This window comes from Motacilla alba, chromosome 20 (genome assembly GCF_015832195.1).
Source record: "Motacilla alba alba isolate MOTALB_02 chromosome 20, Motacilla_alba_V1.0_pri, whole genome shotgun sequence".
In the NCBI taxonomy this organism is placed as follows: Eukaryota; Metazoa; Chordata; class Aves; order Passeriformes; family Motacillidae; genus Motacilla; species Motacilla alba.
The window spans coordinates 9374293-9395003 of NC_052035.1; the positions used below are offsets into that span (position 1 = coordinate 9374293).

At 45.8% G+C, this 20711-nt stretch overlaps 1 protein-coding gene across 16 annotated transcripts in view; it reads left to right on the forward strand.

Annotated features, from left to right (window-relative positions):
- KCNQ2 (potassium voltage-gated channel subfamily Q member 2) overlaps positions 1-20711 on the forward strand; it is a 73545-nt gene that overhangs the window by 41906 nt on the left and 10928 nt on the right. For 4 of the 16 annotated variants that reach the window (XM_038158886.1, XM_038158888.1, XM_038158889.1 and 1 more), the window contains 6 exons: positions 2885-2938; positions 10035-10258; positions 11062-11170; positions 11699-11830; positions 14590-14697; positions 20288-20411. In XM_038158886.1, the coding sequence (XP_038014814.1) occupies positions 2885-2938; positions 10035-10258; positions 11062-11170; positions 11699-11830; positions 14590-14697; positions 20288-20411 (751 nt within the window). The remainder of the gene's footprint in view (positions 1-2884; positions 2939-10034; positions 10259-11061; positions 11171-11698; positions 11831-14589; positions 14698-20287; positions 20412-20711) is intronic. The other 12 variants (XM_038158891.1, XM_038158895.1, XM_038158894.1 and 9 more) reach the window with 7 other exon arrangements.

Here is a 20711-nt window from a genome sequence, read left to right on the forward strand (position 1 = left end):
AACTGATACACCCAAACCCCCTGCAGCAAATGGAACAGAAAGAGCTTTTTCACTATTTTTCACCTTATTATATTTCAATTTAGAGAAGGGATGCTGGCATGGCACATGGGATTATGCTGTGCAGGATAAACATTGTCTTGCAAGGTCAGGGAGCATCCCAAGCATTCTGCCAGAGTACAGGGTGGCTGTTGGGGTCCTGCCCTCTGACCCCAGTGCTGCTGTGGCCGTGCTGATTTCTGCCCACACAGCACTGGGAGAGCTGCTGCCCAGGCTGGGACGACATGAGGAGGTGATGGGGTCAGTGTGGCAGAGGCTCGGGGTCACCTGGAATTTCTCTTGGGTGGCTTTTGATTTAGTCTTGGCACAAAATGGGACAGCTGATCTGGGAGACAGGCTATGTCCTTTCTCTATGGTTTCTGCTTTGTTTTTCCACCACGAGCTTGTCTGCATCCACATCCGAGTGCTGGGAACGCTCTGTGCTGCCTCGCTTGGGGGCCAGGAGCTCGCCTCCCCCAGAGGTGGAGCCTGGGCTGTGATGAGCAGAAGAGATGCTGGCCTTTTTCCACATGCCATGTACCCCTACCCCACTTTTTATTTTCCTCCCTTTAAAAAAACAAATGCTTTCAGAGCCTCCTGTTGCCCATCACTTTGGGTGTTGTGTCCACCCTGTCCCTGCCCCAGCCAAGCAGTGCCCCCTGCCCCTCCCCAGGCTGGCTGTGCTGCTGGGGCACTGGGACCCATCCACCTCTGAGACCACACTGCTTCCACACGGGGTCCAAATACAAATCCACTCTCCCTCATATCCCCAGGGAAGGGGGCCTGCTCTGTGCTAGGGCTTTTCTCACCCCTCCTGCTGCAGAAAGCCAGCAGGTCAGAGTGGTAATGGGGGGTGATTACTCTTCTGTTAATCAGGCTGAAAATTAGCTGTGGCATCTCATTTCTGTTTGTTTTGCTTTGATTGTAATGTCAAAAAGACAGACACATGGTTCACCAGGGCTACGGAGGCTTCTGTATGAAATGTGGGCTTCAGATGCTCTTTAACAGATGGTTTGAGAATCATCTGAAGGCATCCACAACCACATTTCTTCCTCTTGCATTTTCAAAAATACAATTGGGTGAAAAGCTAAAAATTAATGAACCAAATGATCATGACAACACATTCACATCAGAGAAAAAGAAACAGAAGGATTCCAGGAAAGTGGGAAGCTAAAACTCAGATTACGTTGTCCAGCATGAGTTCAGTGCTGTAGGTGATGAGAGGAACCTCTTTGGAAGGTTGTTCTCAGCTGTGGTTCGTCCTTGACCCCAGTGAGCTCAGCAGGACCTTGGCTGTGTTCTGGGTGAATGCTGGGCTGGGTCCTTGTACCGTGTGTGTTTATCTGTGTGTATATCTCTCTCTCAGTGTGTGTATATGTCTGTCTGAGATACACACAACCCCAAGATCTCTCTTCAGGGGTGTGATTAAGGCTTCTGTACGCACTGGAGGATGCCTTTGGTTGACTCAGTGGGCCCCTGCTCATCCAGCCAAGGATGTCCAAGGTGTCCCAAACCTCTACTGCCCGTGGAAACCAGGGTCAGTCATGGGAACCCATGGGCCACATGAGCCTGGGCTGGTGTTTGGCCTTCTAACCAATTTAACTGGTGTCAGAGACTCATGCTGGGACTGACAGTAATCTGGAAATAATCAGTTGCCTTTAGGGGAGCGGATTATTTGCACGGAAGGAACCGCATCTTTCTGGAGGGACTGCAGAGGAGACTGAGAGGAGAGAAACCCATGTGTCTCCCTGAGGCTCTGCATGCTCAATATCCCACTCCTGTGCCAGCTCCAGGACAGCCCTGGTAGCACCGCTGGCCCCTGGGGTACCTGGGGTTGCAGGGTCCCGTTGTGGACACCTGAGGAGTCCCCAGGATGCCCAGGGTGGTGTCAGCTGAGCTTGCATGGGATGCTGTGCCCGTGAGCTCCTCTGATTACCCAACCCAAGTGTAAAATAAGACTGGAATTTGATGCCTTTCAGCCTTTCCAGTCTGCCCCTGGATTCAGCAAGAGCTGCCTGCTGGTGGTTGGTGGCCTGGTGGGGTGATGGGGCCACGTCATTCCCCTTCCACAGGTAGAGGGCTGCTCCATGGCGTGGAGGACCCTGGTCCTGGTGGGGATGTCCTGGCAGGGCAATGCCTGAGCAGCCATTTGGGATGGAGCTGTGGTGGTGCCTCCTCAATGTCAGCAACTCCCCAGAAGTGGTAGGGCCTGTTTGAAAATCATTACAAAAACCAGATGTATGAACACAGATGTTCAACTCCCTTCCCATAAGGGACTGCACCACACCCTGTTTTTTATCTATTTTTGTTTTTTTCAATGCCAGGCTTAATATAATGGTATTTTCCATATCAAATAATTCACAGATTAATTAGCTCTTTTTGTGAGTGGGCTTATTTTTGGGGGAAAAAAAACAAAAAGAAGAAATTTGAGATTTTTGGATATTATTTGACCAAACAAGTTAAAGTTTTGGCTTTCCATGATTTACACAATTTGAAAAAACTTACTTTTTTATATATTTAGAGGAATAACAGAGTATTTTTTTTTTGTTTCCAATATAAAGATGAAGAATCCTCCTGCAGTTAATAGTAGATAAACTGACACCACCAACTCAATGAGCAGAATGCCTCATGTCTAATAATTAAATTTACTGACCACAGTGAAACAAATTTCAGAAACCCTCATGATTTTTTATTTACTTTTTTTTCCTCACTGAGCACTCAAACAGAACAATCCTGTCATGAACCCGGCCCTCAAAACACCTGTCTTTTAAACCCAGAGTCCATAATCAAAAGTTTCCTGTCTGGCATTTGCTTCCAGGTCTAATTTTTACTCTCCCCTCATTTCCAGTAAAAGCAAACCGTGCAGAGAGTCACTATGCGGATGCTGCTCAGGAAACTCTAGGTACCACGGGAAATGCGTCGCACGAAACTAATCAAAAGCTGCACGGCTCATTCTCCCTCTACCCTGCTACCACCCGTTCTGATCACTTCTCTGCTTAATAGAGGTACTAGATGAGTAAAAAAAAGGTGGAAGAGCCTCCCCGCTGCCCGCCCCGAAATTAGAGCCTTCCCTGGCTGTCAGTTGTGCAGAGCGCACGAAGCGAAGGGATGAGGATGGGGAATTTGGGCTGGGCTAGCCAAGCCAGTGTCTGCTCAGCAAGGGAGGAGGCCAGGAAATGAAGTTAAACAAATCATGGAAAAATTTCAAAAAAAAAAGAAAAAGGCAAAATGAAAAATTTTATTTATTTTTTTTTTTAAAAGATCCCTTCCTCCCTATCGCTCCATCCCTCCTCAAGGTGCAGGGAATCCTTGCAAATTGACTTGTACTGTACAGCAATGTCCAGTTAGTAGCATGAGAAATACCAGCTTCCTGCCTCTGCTCAGTCACCATTCCTTTGGCTCTCTGACCGTGACAAATTGACCTTTCCTAGCCTGGTGGCCTTTGGAAGCCACAGCTTGCCTATCTAGCACCTCTACTACGCAGCTAGAGAAGGACTAATCTCAGCCTGTCCCGCCAGACCTAGGGGACAGGGCTCCCCTGAGCGTTGACATTGGCCTTGTGAATGGTTCTGTTTCTAGACCCCCAGGGGGACAGACAGCTTTAGCTCAGGGCTTTGTACGAGCAGGGTTTGCATCTTTTTCATCCAGCTGACAACTGCTAGGTGTTTCCAGGGACTTCCCAACCAGCATCCCTTAGTGCACCCATGGCCATATACACAGACACATAGATCTTATCTTACTTGTGCGTAAATACTTCCACACCTGCACTGGAAGAGTCTCTGCTCCCACCCCTGCTCCTCAGCAGCAAACATGCACCTTCTTGATCTCCCACTGCCCAGAGTTTGCATGCTGTGAATGCTGGCAGGGGACCCCCCAGCTCCTCGCCCCACAGCCAGGCAGGTGGGCAGCCCAGGAGTGGCAGGGCACTGAGTGATGCCGCATGTTTGTGAACTCGGATTTTTGCATGCTCTTTTTTGGAGTCCGTTTTAATTCTCAAAATCACCAGTCTCTGTATCCCTCAGAAAGCCAACAAACTACAGCTTTGAAAGTATAAAACTGCAGCTCTAACAGTATATGTATCTCTGATTTTCTTCATTAATTGTTTCAACCTGTATCTTTTCTTTTCTTGCTATTTTTTGACCTGCTGGCTCTTTTTATTCTCTGTCAGTCTAGAGGGTAGGACTCACGGCTGAGGTTTGCGTGTACCAGGTGCTCAGAAGTAGAGTGGTAAATCCCATCTCTGAATGGGTAACAAAGAGGAATGGGGCATGATCTAGGGTTCATAAAAACCAGTTTCTCCATGGTAGGAAATCCTTTACATCTAGATAAATAGCCTGAACCTCTGAGACAGCATCCTGCTACATATTTGGTGGTGCTATGGCCTTCCTTGAAGGTTAGCCTTGAAAAGTGTGGGTAAATTTTGGGTGATCATCAGTTGCCCAGGCAGCATTTCAAGAAAAATGGCAAAGATTTGGTCAACAGTCTAGCTGGAAAAAATGATCCTGACTTCTGTGGTGTTTCCATTTGCCAGGTGAGGTTGTTTTATGTGTGGAGGTGTAGTGTGAGCAGGGACTCCTCCCCAGAAAAAGCCTCCTCTCAGTTGTTTAACATTGAGGTTGTTTTTGGCAGAGATGAAAATGAGCAGTGCTATTCATAATCTGTCCTCTCATCTGTTTCGTGTCTAGTTCTGTTTTCTGGAAAATCAGCCACTCTGATCTCAATGTCTTCCTTGCATGTCTTCCTAGGCATGGATTTTTTCATTGCTAGAGTGTAATTTTTTTCTGTTTTCTACTGAATTCCTTCCCACTGTGGTCCTCATTTCATCTCCCACGTCTTGAGTTTTGCAAGGGAAAGGGAGGATGAAACAAAGTGTTACCCAAATATCTTCTTAATCTGTTGGAGAGTCTGAAAAGAAGGATGACAGACTGTGGTTCTTCCAGTCAAAAAGGAACCTTGGACTTTGGAGTAGCTACAAGAGCATCTTTGTTACCTGCATTCATCCTGAATGTAGTGTTATACACCCTGTGCTTTAGTAGAACTGTGGGTTAACTGTTAAGGGATGTAAAAATAATTCAGATGTCTTGTTTCTCTGGACCCCTGGGTGTCTGCCACCAATCCCCTCTGCACAAACTCTTGGGGCAGATGCCAGCACTTCGATGCAGCTCAGGCTGAGTGCTAAAAGCCTTCATCTAGGATGCACATAACGAAATAACAGCACACGATGAGGCAATCATGGAAAACTCAATGTAGGTAAATTAATAGGAAACTCCTTAGAAGCTGTGGTTTGTTAATGTACTAAACCAATGATCTTTAGTCAATAAATGCAATAACACATTCATTTTTAGACAGTAATGGAACTACACCAAGCCAGATTATCAGCTCTATCATATTCTGCTTCGTAGGAGACTTTCCCGGCACACTCAGAGACGAGGGCACCCCGCAGTGGGAAGAGCACCCAGAGCAGTGAAGGAAAGGTGTTTGCAGAGCCCTTGACTGGCCTGTGGCTCTGGGTGGAGCAGGTTCCTTAAAGGCTGGTTTGGGAATGATCAGCCAGCTCGGAGGTGCAGCCTGGCTGCTTTGCTTTGCTCCCGAAATGCAGAGCAGCCGAGCTGGCAAACAGCAAACAGCTGGGAGAAGATGCAGGATATGGCTGATGTGGTGTCTGACAGCACCCAACGTCAGTCTGGGAGAAGAGGGCTGGGAATTAGGAAGAGATGGGCGATTATAAACAGAATGCTGCAGGACAGCAAAGGTTGCAGACGGGAGTCTGGCTCCACTGTCCCTTCACTCATCCGAGGCCCTGTGCTTTTCCGTGCTCGTGTGGTGGCTGCAGGGATGGTGCAACTCCAGGCTTTGCCATCACAGCATCAGTGGCTCCCATCCAAGTCTAGCACCGTGGTTGTGGATGAGGAAAAGGAAAGGGATTACTCACCATGACAGGATCACTGGCTGATGTTTTGTTTCCCTTACGCCCAGGTTTCTCTGCTTCTAGAAACTGCATTCTCTAGGCTGAATTAACCTTTTAGCAGTGTTTTTTTTCTGGAATCACTGGAGGGAAACCAGGCCCTCTCTTGGTTTTTATTTTAGTCGTGGTAGATTTTGCATTTTTATTTTCCTTTCCTTCATGTCTCCAATAATTGTTTTCTGCCTCTTACTCATAGCAGCAAGCAGACTGGAGCCCTGTGATAGTCACAAAGACCATCATTCACTCCTGGCATTCCTGCCTGGTTTTAAAGAGTTGTTCTCATATGCCACAAGCTCAGCACAAACTCTTGATTTAAAAAATGTCCCTCATTTACCAACAGGAGACAGCCTTTTTCTCCTGGCCACAGCTTCTCAGAAAAATGAGCACTGATACTGGTTGAGTTTGGATGCAGAGATGGATCTGAGTCTGTGCTGGTCCGACTCATTCTGGCTAGCTGAGAAGAAAATGAAGTAATGGCTCAAGCAGAGTTTAAAATCAATGACAAGACCTTACAACTGATACTTTTATTGATCCAAAATTACTGCTAATGTAATGAGTCCACATTTCTTTTAAAGTGCTGATTTAATACTATAGAGAACTGGAATAAACCCCAAACCAGAGCATTTCAAACAGGAGCTTAAACCCCTGGCATCCTAAGGAGGCTGATGGCAGCTCATTTTGAAGGTCAATACTTGTGCCTTTCTCTGCTGAGTGCTGGGCAGTTGGACTTAACCAAAATGCAAAGCCCACTAAAGCAGTGAACATCATCCAGTTTCTCCAGCATGGACTCTCATTTTTTGACTGGCAACAGAGAAAAATCAGCTCAGTTTCTATCCTTTCTTGAATTCAACTCAAAACCTGAATATTTATAAACCTTCCCCACAGTCAGCCTGGAAAGGTAATTTTTTGCTATCAAATCTGTTTTCATAGATGCCACTTGGAGTGGACCTAGAATTAAATCACAACCTGATTTAAACCTGTGATTTAAACCTGATAGGCTGTTGTGGCTTCCCCTAATCTGCGCCTCTGGCTGCAAAGCCACAGTTCCCTTTCCCTTCCTTCCCCTGGCACGAGCAGAGCTCCTGCCCTGTGCTCGCGCCGCTGTCACGACTGTGAGCGTCCATCTGTCCCTGCTGTCCTCACCTTCGTGTGACCAACACCTCCCACTCAACTGAGGCTCATTACCATCCTGGAGTGACATCCCAACACCCCCTCTCTGAGGCACTCTAAGTCCCTCTGCATGACTTTCTGGTTGAGTGAGAACATGATCTTGGATTAGCTGACAACATATATCCCTATGTATGTCTGTATTTCTTTGGGATCTTTTCCTACCAGCTCCTGCAGACCCCAACAGCATCCTCCTCTGCAGGGATTGTACTTGCATGTGAGTCCAGGTGTCGTTTCCAATGAGGGAATTGCATGCCAGAAGGAAAAATTCTATTAGTTGTTCATGATGTCTCATGTCGTCTGTGTTAAAACAAAGAAGTTACATCAAGTGTTGGGTTTTTTTCCTTTGTGAGTACTTGGGAACAAAACCCACCCAGATCTTAATTGTTCATCAGATTTCAATGAGATTTTTTAATGTGTTGCTCCTCATGCTCTCAGGATTGAAACTCTTTGCTTGTATCTCTCACCAAGTTCAACCCTTTCTTTTTCGCTTTTTGTGATTCCTGCAAACATTTGTAGCACATTTGTTGTGGGAATGGAAAAGAGGCTCCAAGGAAAAGGCACTGCCATACTCAGTGAAAGGCAACTGGTTTTATGCTGGGATTGGTGATGGGAGAAACTCAGCAGAGGATAGGGCACAAAAAGATCACTTTGAATCCTGAATATTGCTGTGTTGCTAAAGCATTTTGATAAAACTTACTTTTAAAAAAGGTAATTCAAAATAATAGTACTACTGAAACACAATGGATTCAAAAATATAATTCTTTAAAATCAACAAAAATAAAGAAGATCCAGTTGGCCTATTTAGAATCAAATTATGAAATTTCAATCTGGTTTCTAATCCAAGAAACTCAGAGTGAGAATTTCCTTTAAACCTTTGGTGCATTATGTACGATGGTTTTGGTGGCAGTAGTAATGAAGGCTTACATCCAGAAAGGTGTTTAGGCATGTGCTTGTTCCCAGAATCCTGTGTGGATTTGTACCTCTGACCTGGATTTCAGCTCTACTGGTCCCATGGCCTTCAGACAGACCCTGCAGATGGGCACCAGACTGGAAATTCAATCCCCAGCACTTACCTGAATTAAAATTCATCTTTAATTGGAATAATTCTGCCTTTTTAATTTGGTCATGAGCAAATTTCATTTTCTCTCCAACCCATCTTTCAATGTGAAATTGCTGCTGAGCTTGTGGCCGCAGCCAACCCTTCCCTGCAGCCCAGGGGATGCCCTCCCCACAAAACTCTGCAAAATGCTGCCTAAGCACCTTTCTCTCCCTGTAAATGTTTGTTGTCTCGCAATGTAAAGTGACTTGGTAAAAATAGCACCTTCTTAGTCGACAGATCTGCTCCCTGAGTGTCCTCGAGTCACATCTTCTTCCGTGGCTGGCCGGAGCTGGTGTCTGCTCCTGTCAGCAGGGAACAGCCGGCGGCTGGGAAAAGGGAGCAGCGTTTTGCTTTGCTTCAAAACCAGCAGCCAAGTTCTCATTGAAGAACCTCGTGCCAGTTTTGAAGGCAAAGAAGGGCCGCGGGGCTCTGACTTTTAAGTTGGTGCTGCTGAAAGACACGCCAAAAAAAAAAAAAAAAGAAAAAGCAGGTCTTTGGTTGGTGATGTGGAAATTAAAATTTCTGAAATGTTCTTCCCACAACCTGCGGCAGAGAGTTGGCAGCAGAATGATAAGTGGCTGCTGCAATGGTACAGAATGCTGGGAATCCAATCCCTGTCTCCACTCAGTTTTGATATACCTATATATATATATAATATTGGCTATTTGTGCAGCTATCTTGCACTGGTTGTCCAAGCTCTAATCAGTGGAATTTAATCATTGATTGCTATTAAGAAAATACTAAATAATCCAAAAGTATTTGCAGTCTGCTTTCCCCAGTGCTGTCTCTATAAAGTTTGTGGTTTTGTAAAGATTCACAAAAATCTCTTTGTTCTTAAATTTTCACATGAAAATACAACATCTCCATTTGGGAGCAAGGTTTTAAATACAAATTTCAGAATTTGGAAACTAATTAGAGCTGGGTGGTCACTATTTCCCAGTGAGATCATCTCTGTTTCTGGAGAGACCTTATTTTCCAACCATAATTGCAAGGATTCTAGTAGGAAAAAAGGTGTGAAAGTGCCATATTCTGGAGTTTTAAAAGTTTGCTTTCCGTGTTTATGACAGCCATAGCAGACCTCGAGGGAGATGGCAGATAGCTTTTAGATGGGATTTTTATAGGATACAAAGGAGTTGCACAGTGTTTGTATTTATGTGTTCCAATATGTAACTTGATAAAGAGGAATTCTTTGGAATATATAAAGGGGGCAGATCATGTTTTAAGATGGAGGAAATACAGGAGCTGAAGAAAGGGAAAGGACAGATCTGAGCACCAGAAGTGAAGTGTTTGCACAAAAGTTTTAAGATGGTGGTTTGGGTTTTTCTTAATTGGTATTTTCTTATTAGCCATAGTGTTTTGAAAGGCAGTTGTGAAAGAAAAGCTTCCTAACTCGTGATCGGAGCCGATCAGTGATTTAAGGAATCATAACCTCATTGTTAATGTCATTCTGTCCTGCCAGCCCTGGCATCCCATGAGGGGCTTCTGTTTAAGTCCTCATTATTTTCTCTCTCTTACGAACCATTCCCATTTCACTCATGATGACGGAAACATTTCTACAATGCTTTCTTTAAAACAAAAATAAAAATTAAAAATATACATTGAAAAAAAAAAAAAAAAGAAAAGCCAACAGCAAAGCTACATGTCACTGCTGCTTGGAAGTGCTCTTGGTTTCTAATGGCTGGTGGGGAAGGACTGCGTGGTTTCCAGAATGACTCCTCCTGCTGTCTCCTTTTTGTCTTTGTTTCAACGTGTTTCTCTGAACAGTCAGAAGGTCAGTTTGAAAGATCGTGTCTTCTCCAGTCCCCGCGGTGCTGGCACCAAAGGGAAAGGCTCTCCACAGGCTCAGGGCATCAGGAGGTCCCCCAGTGCTGACCAGAGCATCGAGGACAGCCCGAGCAAAGTGCCCAAGAGCTGGAGCTTCGGAGACCGCAGCCGAGCCCGGCAAGCGTTCCGCATCAAGGGAGCGGCGTCGCGGCAGAACTCGGAAGGTGAGGCCTTGGGGTGCCATGCTGGACCCTAAATTCCCAGCTGGCCCCAACATCCTCTCCCTCCCCACCTAAGAAGGGCAGAGCTGCCAGCCAAGGTGTTGGGACTTCTTCCCCTCCCAGTCTTTCAGCTTGGAGTAGCCTGAGCAACCTGATCAAGTTGAAGATGTCCCTGCCCATTGCAGGGGGTTGGGCTAGAGGGCCTTTAAAAGGTCCCTTACAACCCAAACTTGTCAATAGTGATTAGAAGAGGCAATAAAACCCCTTCTGATACCCATGATAATGTTTGTATTTCTGTATATAAGGATGGGGAAAGGAGGAAGAGTCAGGCATTGGGAGGAGAGGAAATGACCTCAAGGTGCACTGGGGAGGGTTAGGTTGGTTATTAGGAAAAAAAAATTTCACTGAAAGGGTGGTCAAGCCCTGGAACGGGCTGCACAGGGCAATGTGAAGTCACCTTTTTGGAGGGATTTAAAACACATCTAAATGTGGCACCTGGGGACATGGTTTTGTGGCTGGGATTGGCTGTGCTGGGGGAATGGTTAGACTTGATGATTTTAGAGGGCTTTTCCAGCCCAAATTATTCTGGGACTCACTGATAATAGGGCTGGGTGAGAGCTGCACTTGGCACTGCTCAATATCACCTAAGCACGTCCTGGGAAATGCTCTCATCTGGATGCTCAGCAAAGGCTTCTCTGCTGCTTCCCTTGGGGTTGCTGTTTGTGATCTGCCTCATCTTTCCTTGTGCAGCACTCGCACAGGAAACAGTAACGTGTTGTGTTTCTCCTTCCCTGTCCCAAACCCAGAAGCAAGCCTCCCTGGAGAAGACATTCCTGATGAGAACAAAAGCTGCAACTGCGAGTTTGTGACAGAAGATTTGACACCAGGGCTGAAAGTCAGCATCAGGGCCGTGTGGTAAGAGAGGGAGAGGGGGAAAGCGGTCCAGAAAAATAAATTATAGAGAAGAATGAGAAGTGTAAAGCCCGAGAAGTGCTGGCAAATGCTGACATGTGTGTGCTGCAGGCTGCTTTTCCCCTGGGTGGCCTGCCCTGCTTTACAGACAGTTTTGCCAGGAAGGGCAATTTTTGCTTAGGGAAGGAATAAATGGAGAAACAGGAAAATCCCCCGCAGGGATGCATCCAAATGACAGTTCTCACCAGCTCTGAATGTAATGCTGACATTTCTAAAAGTGGTGCAGAGAGCACATGCACAGATGACAGTCCAAGGGGCATCAGGGACCCCCTGGCGCAGACAGGGCTTCAGCCACCAGCCCCCGCAATCCCCTTCCTCTCTCCTCTTGCTGCATCCTCTCCCAAACCCACAGGGTTGGGATTTTTTCCATTTTCCTTCCAAAGCAGCTCCCTGCAGTGTTTTTTATCCGCCATTAAGCAGGTCAGGCTGCACCCAGGGATGTGTTATGATTCTGCTCTCTGTCTGCTGCAGCATTATGAGGTTTCTGGTCTCCAAGCGCAAGTTTAAGGAGAGCCTTCGGCCCTACGACGTGATGGACGTCATCGAGCAGTACTCAGCTGGGCACCTGGACATGCTCTCCCGGATTAAAAACCTTCAGGCCAGGCAAGAGACCCCTCTCTTTGCTTCATTTTCCACTACTTTTTGTTCACTGTGGAGGTATTGCCAGGGGAGAGACACTTGTCTTTGCAGCTACAGCTTATTCTTTTCCTTTTTAAGACAAATCCCCATTGAAGACATCAGTGCTTATGGCTGGAACCTACAGGGATAAGCAGGTCTTTAGGGTCCTAAAACTCCCTTACTGCCCATCTCAGGACATACAAAAATCATGGCTCATCCTCCTGCTTTATTTTGGGAGCTTTTGGCAATATGGTATATTCCAAATCTCCATGGTCCTCCTGGCAGGGTGCAAAGGTTTGGTGCCCCAGTGTTAAGGCTCATGTGGGTCGCTTGGTACCTTTCTAGGAGGGAAATAAGACAAAATTTGATGTCCTGGCTGTGGCCCTGCTGTCACAGACACAGAGAGCAGTGAGGAGGCAGCAGCTCCCTCCCACTGTTGGGATGCTAAGCTGCTTCAGGAGGAATCCCTCCTCGGATGGCACAGTCTGCTGAAAATCCATGCAGATGGGAGTTTCTCATCCAAGCCCACCAACGTAGGTGGGGTTTAGCTGAGCTGCATTTCAGCTTCTGTGCTCAGATTTTAGGGCAAGATGTGCTCATTTTAATAGGAAAAGGAATGTGGAAAAAGGACAAATGGAATTGAGAAGGTTCCATGTTTTTCATGTTTCTCCTGGAAAGAAAAAAAAACCCCTCAAAAACAGAAGTTTGATTCCTTGAACAGAGGATCAAAGTTTAATCTTTTAGTCTGACCACTCTTCCCTCAGCCCTGATGGGAAAAGTAGACCCCAAGCCTCCAACAGCCCTGGTCGTGTTGGCTCAGTAGAAGTAGCTCCAGTTCTGCAGAGTTTGAAGGACACCAGAACTGTGGCAGGGCTTGGCCATGGGCAATCTCCAGTCAAAAAAATACACCATTTGCTTTTACACTTGGAGAACGAAATTGCTTCCCTTGATGGCTGTGGCAGCCCAGCTTCCCCTAGAAGTCATTGAGGAAGTTTTCCTTTAACTTCAGACCAATTTAAGTCCCTGGTAGAGTCAGCAAATGTGAAGAAAAAAGAAGTGTTTGTGTATGCAAACAGCTGACATGAACCTCAGGAATGAAGTAGGAAAATTGTCTTGGAAAAGGAGGAATCTCTGTTCTGCCATGAATCTCTCAGAGACCATTTTAACTCTGCTATTTTTGATGTTCAAGACGCAGAGGTAACTTTCTCAGCCCTGCTGCACACTGTGCTTTTCCCAGAAGGAACATTCTCCCTTGCAATGGAGACCAAAATATCCTGGAGAATTTCCTCTGTGTGAAGGTCTCACTCCTGTTCTGCACAAATTCAGTGATCATAGATCCAAGATGTGTAGCTGAATATAGAGGAGGAAGAGGAGGGGGAAGGGATTGAGATTTCCTAACTTTAGTAACGTGAAAGAAGAGTCCTTGAGGCCACCTCCGCAGTGAGTCCTGGGCATTGGGGTTGTCACCTCTGCTGGCTCCAGGTGGGATACCTGAGTCTCCAGCACCCTGAGGGCTGTGGCAGATTGCCTCACCACCCATCCAGATCTCCCCAGTCCTTCAGGGGCATGTGCTGCAAAGACAAAGCAGTTTGGTTGTCTGCTTTTTTGGGGAGGCTGGGGTATGGAACTGCAGCTTTCAAAGACCAAACTGGATTCTCCTCTTAGCTCTAGGTCTGGGACTGTGAGGATGAGGCTCTGGGGCTGGACAAGGCCCCCACCCATCCTCTCACAGGGAAGCCAGGAGGACCAGGAGCTGCTTCAAAAGCATGAAGCACCTGGATTTGGTATCCAAGACTACCAGGCAGCTTCACTGGTTTCACTGTCCCCACTGAGCAGGAGATCAGTGATGGTGATGGGAGCAGACCCCTTTGGAGCCACCCTTTGGGCACCACCAGGTCCCATGGCTGGGCACCTGCCCAGTACAACTGGAAGGGCCCCTTGTAGACAAGTCCATGGCCAGTGGATCCCAGAGAGGAAGTCACGGGGCACCTTGGAGAACAGATATTTTAGTGTCCCTTTCCTTCATCAATCAGAGCCCCATGTTCTGCCTGTCAGCCCAGCTCGGCAGGGCTGGCTCTGACCTCCCCTAGCCAGGGCTGTGGTGGATTAAAGCTGCATCCAAGCACATTTCTGGGGTGTTTACATGTACTTTCCTCTTTAATCAGTAAAGCCTCTGTCACTGTGTCTGCAATGTGCTCTTTTCAGTGTTGTGTTCACATTGTCTCGTGTTCCATCCTGACACCTTGCCAACCATGGATGTCTCCCATTCATTGAGTTATCCAGTCCTGCAGCGTTCCTCGCCGACTCCCAGCAGCTCATGCTTCCCTGAACTAGCTGAGGATGTGTTCTCTAGCACTGGAACTGAAAGGAAGATGAATATATGTTGTTTCATATCCAGCCACCTCAATGGGATATTGCCACACATATGCAAATGTATTCCAGAGGGTAAAGCATGGTGCCTGTTACATCTGGGGCGGGGGGAACTCCTAATGATGATGCAGTGGTGCCTAAATCTCCAAATCTTACCCTGGGGTGGGTAAGACTCTGGTTTTTCACCAACAACCAGGTGGTAGGTGAGAGCCTTCTGTTTCCAGCAGAATATATTTTCAGTTTCTCTCTCTTTCTCTCCCTGTCGTTCTGTTTGTCAGTTGTTTCTTTCTGCGACTTTTCTCTGACCAACTTTTCTCTACGTGTTGCTTCATTATGCATTTTGCTGGTGTCTTTTTTCTTATTTACTTTGCCAGGATAGATATGATTGTGGGTCCCCCACCCCCTTCAACTCCCCGGCATAAGAAGTATCCAACCAAAGGACCCATGTATTCTTCCAAAGAGTCTCCCCAATACTCGCCTAGGTTAGGATTCACCAAAATGCCGCTTTCTCCGGAATTTTTTTCATTTGCTTAATGTCAAACCCCTTTCATGCCAGTTATATGACGGCATTTCTCACTTAGCAGTGCAGCCTGCTCAATCATGACTCACAAGGGTTTGCTGCTCTGGGTGTGCTCTGATTTGCCTTCAAGCCAGAGGGGAACAAAAAAGGGGATGTTCGTTCAGTCATCAATAACCATCAGTTCCTTCAGCGAGCCTGTTTCCTATTTTCAGTCTTCTTCGAGGTGTTGGAAAGCTAAATTGTATCTTTTTAAAAGATCTCATATTTTATCAGGCTGTCTTTAAATGTAGAAGGTGGAGTGTTTACCCACAAAGCCAATATAAAGTGAACAATCCACTTCCTAAAGGATGACACCATCCACACAGAAGCAAAGGAGCCTCTGCAGCTCTTTGGACAATGAAATGAGTTTATTTCAGTGGGCAAAGTAAGAATGAAGTGTTTTGTTGCTGATGAACGCAGTGATCTCTATTTCCTCCCGGTGCCACTCTACTGGCTATGGAGGAAAAAATTGTGTTAAAATACTACAACCATGGGCCTCATATTCTGAAAAATAAGAAATCAATCCTGATTGTCCAAGCAAAAGGAGCAGGAGTCAAACCTAGCCCTCAGTCACACAGCGAGATAGTTCTCATTAAGTTCTCTCCCTAAGTAAAACCATATCTGAAGTTCATGCAATCAGGAATATATTCTCACAAAAATTCCCAATTTAGGGCATTCTGAGGTCTGGGCAGCAAGGCCATGAGCTGGGCTGTATTTTCTCCTTGCACTGAGACCAGTAGAGCACAAAGCAGGTATAAATATTTGCCAGAAAGTGATTTTCCATGCAGAAATAGTAGGTGATTTTTAAATGCAGTAAGCTTAGCCTCCAATATTTTTTTTCCTAAATATATTTGCCTCCCTAAGAGCTAATATGTGACAAATCTCTTGATTTTTATTTAAGCTGCTCTGAGTAATCTTCACTAGAGAAATGTAAGTAAAAGGAATATTGAAAGCTTACCTTTTCCCACTCAGCTAGCTCAAACATTAAAAAAAATTGAATTTTCTGGAAGCCCAAAGCTTTATGCTTGAAAAAAAATGCTTCCAGAAAAGTAATTTTTCCCATTCTTCCTCCCTGCAAAAAGAGATCCTTGAAAACACAATAACCTTGCTATCTGCAAAAACATTTATATTTAAATTTAAAAATACATGTTCAAATGGATTTTGTTGTATTTAACCTTTAGGATGACATGTCCAACAAGCTTTCACTAACAGCAAGATTTTCATGTGAAAACTTGTGCCTCACACACAGCAAAGGTGATTAATGGATCTGAGGGGAGGAGGCCTCAAACTGAAATATTTATTTTATTCAGTCCAAGACTCTTGCTGAGTCAGCTTCATGCTAATGAATTTCCCCCCACCATTTATACAGTTTCTAATACTGATTAAAAATCATTGCACATGCCCACAAGGCTCCTGGGATGTTAAGACTTTTCTTCATAATTTCTCCTTTTTCCAATGATTTTTCTCATTTCCCCCTTACCAAGCTGTGCCTGCAGAAAGCAGCAGGATACAGAAGGCTGCTGAAATCTCTGTTCCCACCCATGAAGAGGCATGTGCTATGCTTAATTTTTGGCAGTTTCATCCTCCCACAGACACCAGTGGCACTTGTGAGGTGCTCAGGGGGCTGATGGATGGGAACCAGAGCTCTGAGCAACCCCAAGCCCAGATCCAAAAACCCTGGGCTGCCATGGTCTTTGTCCTGTGAGGTCCCCGTGGATGGCTCCAGCCTCTCCTTTTCAGTCTGCACCTCCTGCTTTAGCCTAATTTTTCCCAGAGAAACATCATGGGAGGATGTCCCATGAGGTGTCTTCACCCCATGGATTGCTCAGTTCAGCCAAAATCTTTCTGCAAGCAGCTCCCAGCAAAGTCAGGGGGATCCTGGTAGATGCCCACAGCTGTGGTTTGGCTGATGGTGTTTGCTCCATGCTCTACACACAGACAATTTGGATAAAATCCCCTTGATCAGCTGATTTAGCCTAGAATAGGTGCAATCTCAGCTGTAATTTTTAGAAAACAGTTGCTGATCTAAATTTGTCCAGAGCAAGTTTTCTTGCCAAATGAAGGGGTAAGTCGCCAGTCCTGTGACATGGATGAAGGGGGTTTGGCTTCAATGCCTGGATTGTTTACAAAAATTTATAAGAGATAAAGGAAAAAAAATGGAAAATACTTGACTATCTATTCCCAAACACTTCATTTTTATCTCATTTGAGCCGTTTGACCTTTTGATGTCTGCTTCTGGCCCGAGGGTGACATATTACACCTCTGCATGCACTGTTAGCATGAAGCATAATGAAGCATGAGAAAACCTGCACTGTGGCTGATGCAAGAATTTACATTTTTTTTGTATCATTAGAAAGACAGAAAGACAGTAAAGTCCACTTTAAACAGCAATCCCCTCTTCTTTCTCCCTCCCAAACTGAGGCCCAGCAGAGCCAACCAAGGACAGCAGATGGCACAGTTGGTTGTGCATCCTTAGAAATCTCTGAATCCTCTTCTGCCAGGAAAGGAAGAACATGGGGCTGGCTCTTCCAAAGCTTCAGCTAAATTCTTCCCTCTGCACGTGTGTATTTAGCACTGCAAAAATAAATATTGAGAAGACACAGGCCTCCCCATGACCTGTAGTGTAGAAGTGGGATGGGCACCCCAGAAGATTCTTGGTCCTTTGTCATGCAGTAAGAACATAAATTATCCCCTTCTGCTTCCTAAAGTGGAATATGTTCTTTCTTCTTCATCTTTTGAGCTTTGTTGTCCAGCTGGGACAAAATCTCAAAATCTTGTAATGGCTAAAAGGACCCCCTGCTCTTGGTGGTCCTCAGCTAGGTGCAGGTGGGTTGGGAGCTCACAAGGCATTTCCTCTTTTCTCTTGTATCGGAAAAGGCACAAATGAAATCTGGGCTTTGCTGAGGGTAGGAGCCCTCTCCTGTGCTCCAGCTTGAGCCATGAGAAGCAAAGGGGTGGGAGACCTGGAGATTGGTTTCTCCCATAAAGAGAGAAGGACTTGGTTTACCTTCTCCCCTCCCTGCACTGAAGCCAGAGGCCCAGAGCTGCCCCCCTGCACCATCCCTGGTGCTGCTCCGCCTCCAAGGAGAGATCTGGCTCTGCTTGTCAGAGCTGTGGAAGACAACCACTCCAGGAGCCAGGACTATGATCAGGTGTAGAGACAAATGGAATGAATCAAGCGGGAATTCTGGGCTCTTGTGTCAATTATACAATGGGAAGGGGCTTCTGAATGCTTTATGGGTGAGCTCTGGGAAGGGCTTCAGCCCTGCTCCTAAATCCCAGCAGGTCTAAAAGCAAGTTGTGTCCTTGAAGTTGAGCAACAACTTAGTGCTCTTCTTAGTGATCACTCCAGCTGTGAAGGGCCAGCTGGCCCCTCAAATGGGCCATGTGAGGGTCACTCACTGGATAGCTCTTCTCTTCAGATATGAAACACAGCAGAAGTCCTGCCTCGATTTCTGCAAGGTTAGAATTAGGGTTATGATGAAATGTTGGGTTCTCCTCTCTGTGTCACAGTCTGTCCTGCCTCCCTGCTCTACTCCACAGCTGCTGAGGGACCTCTCATTTCCACATATTTCAGTGTCACTGTGGTGCTGGATGTGACAGGAGGACAGAGCACCCCGATTGTTCTCGGCCTTCTGCAATACTCAATAACATTTAGACTTTGGGCCTCTTTAAACTCGTGTTCATTCTTTTACCAGTCTACTTGCTTGTGCATACAGGAGAGGAGTTCATACAGTGGCTGTACCACGCCTTGGCTTGTGATTCCCCACCAAGGTAGCCTGAGGTATCCAATTTAACAGCTCTTTGCTTACATGGTAACAACATTGTCCTAGGATTTCTTGTGCTGTATGTCCTGTCAGTAACTGCATCCCTCGTGGGGAGTTCCTGTAAATGTCAGTGACTTCCTTCTCCCATTACAAGAGAGAAATAAGGCATGCATATTCCTCACACTTGTAATTCCAGCACTTGGTGCTCCTTGTACTCCTGTGCTTATATTGCTAAGCAAAGGATCAAACATGGCTTTTTAAGCAGAACAGAATTCTGTCACATCCCTGCCCAAATCAAGTAGCTCCTGGGATCAAAGCTAAACTCTGAAATTATTGTTGGCTTATATTTTCTGTCTTTGGTATAATGTGCTCATCCCCTTCATCTCTTTGAGCCAGATCTGGTGCTGCAAAGTGCTGTTGCTCTAATATAAGCTAAGGGAGCCACGCTGGTCCATTCCCACTGGTACCTGTCCCGCAGTGTCAACAGCCAACATCAGTATGAAGTCCCTGTCCAATGTGAAGCAAACAGATGGCTCTTGTGTTGGAAATAGCCTCACGTCTCATTCCTTTCCTTGGTTTTTGTTTGTTCATTTTCCCCTGTCTGTCTGTGTTCAGCTCCTTCCTTTTCCTCCTCCTGGTGCATGGACCCATGGCCCACACGGCAGAACTGTGTAAGAAGCATTTTGAGTTTTCGCTCAAGATTCCTCAACTTGGTTTCAGTCAGATTAATTAACCCTTCTTTCCCCCTGCCACCCTTACGTTTGGTGCATTATGCAAGAGTAAAGTTTGCCCAGCACAGAATTAGTCTATCAACCTAGCTGCCATTAAGAAGCTATTCCAAATATTAGTTGCTCCCCAAACTTTGGACGGATCAAGAAGCTCCAGTGTTTACTCTCCAGAAATTTATATTTGATGCCTCTAATAAAATTGAATTCCAGCTTCCAAAGTGGTTCTGCCCTCCTCCTTTCTCTTCATATGGAGCTGTTAATCAACCCAGGTGTTTCCATACTGGGAATAAGGAAGTGCAAATGTGACGTGTGTAAAGAAGCCAGTACCAAATTATGTGCCTGGTAACCTTTCCCAGCTGATTTGGCAGGCACTTCTGCTGCACCCAGCTGGGAGCCCTGCTAATAAAAACCAGTAAATCTAGCAATAGAAGTGTGAACTGCATTGAGATGAATACGATTTGGTAATATTTGGTGAGTTCTGGCCAAATTCAGCCTTGATGTAATTGCACTAAAACAGTTATCACTGCACCGATTTGTCTGGATCTTAGGACAAGCCGCTTATTTTCATGGACATGAGAATTACACATGGACATTTGCATGGAGGAGAGGAAACTGCTGCAAAGACTGAAAAAGATCCCATTGATATATGCTAGACAGAAAACTTGATCTTCCCCCAAACAATAATTTCTCAGTGCAAATAAGAAGTTAATCGATTTGGAAGAAAGCCAGTTAAAAAAAATTCTTTGCAGTGGGTAAATTTACTGTGCATAATGTGCCAGGTTTTAGCTGTATAAACAGAAATGGATAATTTCAAACTTTGCTAATACCGCTCTGAATTTTGCATCTGAATTAACACTTCAGTGCCACTGCGTGTCTGTGAGTAATTTGGAGTGCTAGCTGGGAGAGAGGCTGTTGCTTTGTCCCGTGGAGGCACAGCAATCAGTGCCCTCCTCACCTGCTGCCTCCAACTGACTCCAGGTCCTTTTCCGGGGGTGGGGGGATTTTCTGATCCCGGTAGAGTTGACCAGATTGTTGGGAGAGGATCCTCCATGACTGACAAGGATCGGACCAAAGGGCCAGCAGAAGGGGAGCTGCCTGAAGACCCCAGCATGATGGGCAGGCTTGGAAAAGTTGAAAAACAGGTATCTTGGGTCAGAAAGGGGTTCTTGTCAGAGGGTGTTGCATGCATTGTGTTGGTTTTCCCTTGGCTTATTCCTTCAGTGGGTTGTTACCTTTTAGTTAAAAAAAAAAAAAAGTGAGAGCCCAGAAAAAGAAGCAAGGTGGAAAGGGCACTAAATGCCTTGGAAGCCTAAGTGCTACTTTCAAACCAGGCACTTTGAGTTTAGTTTAGTGAGTTTGTCAAAACCCTGCATTGTTTTTGAAAACAGCACATTGATTTCTTTGCCACCACACTGGACACATTTCAAATGAGTCCCTGAGCC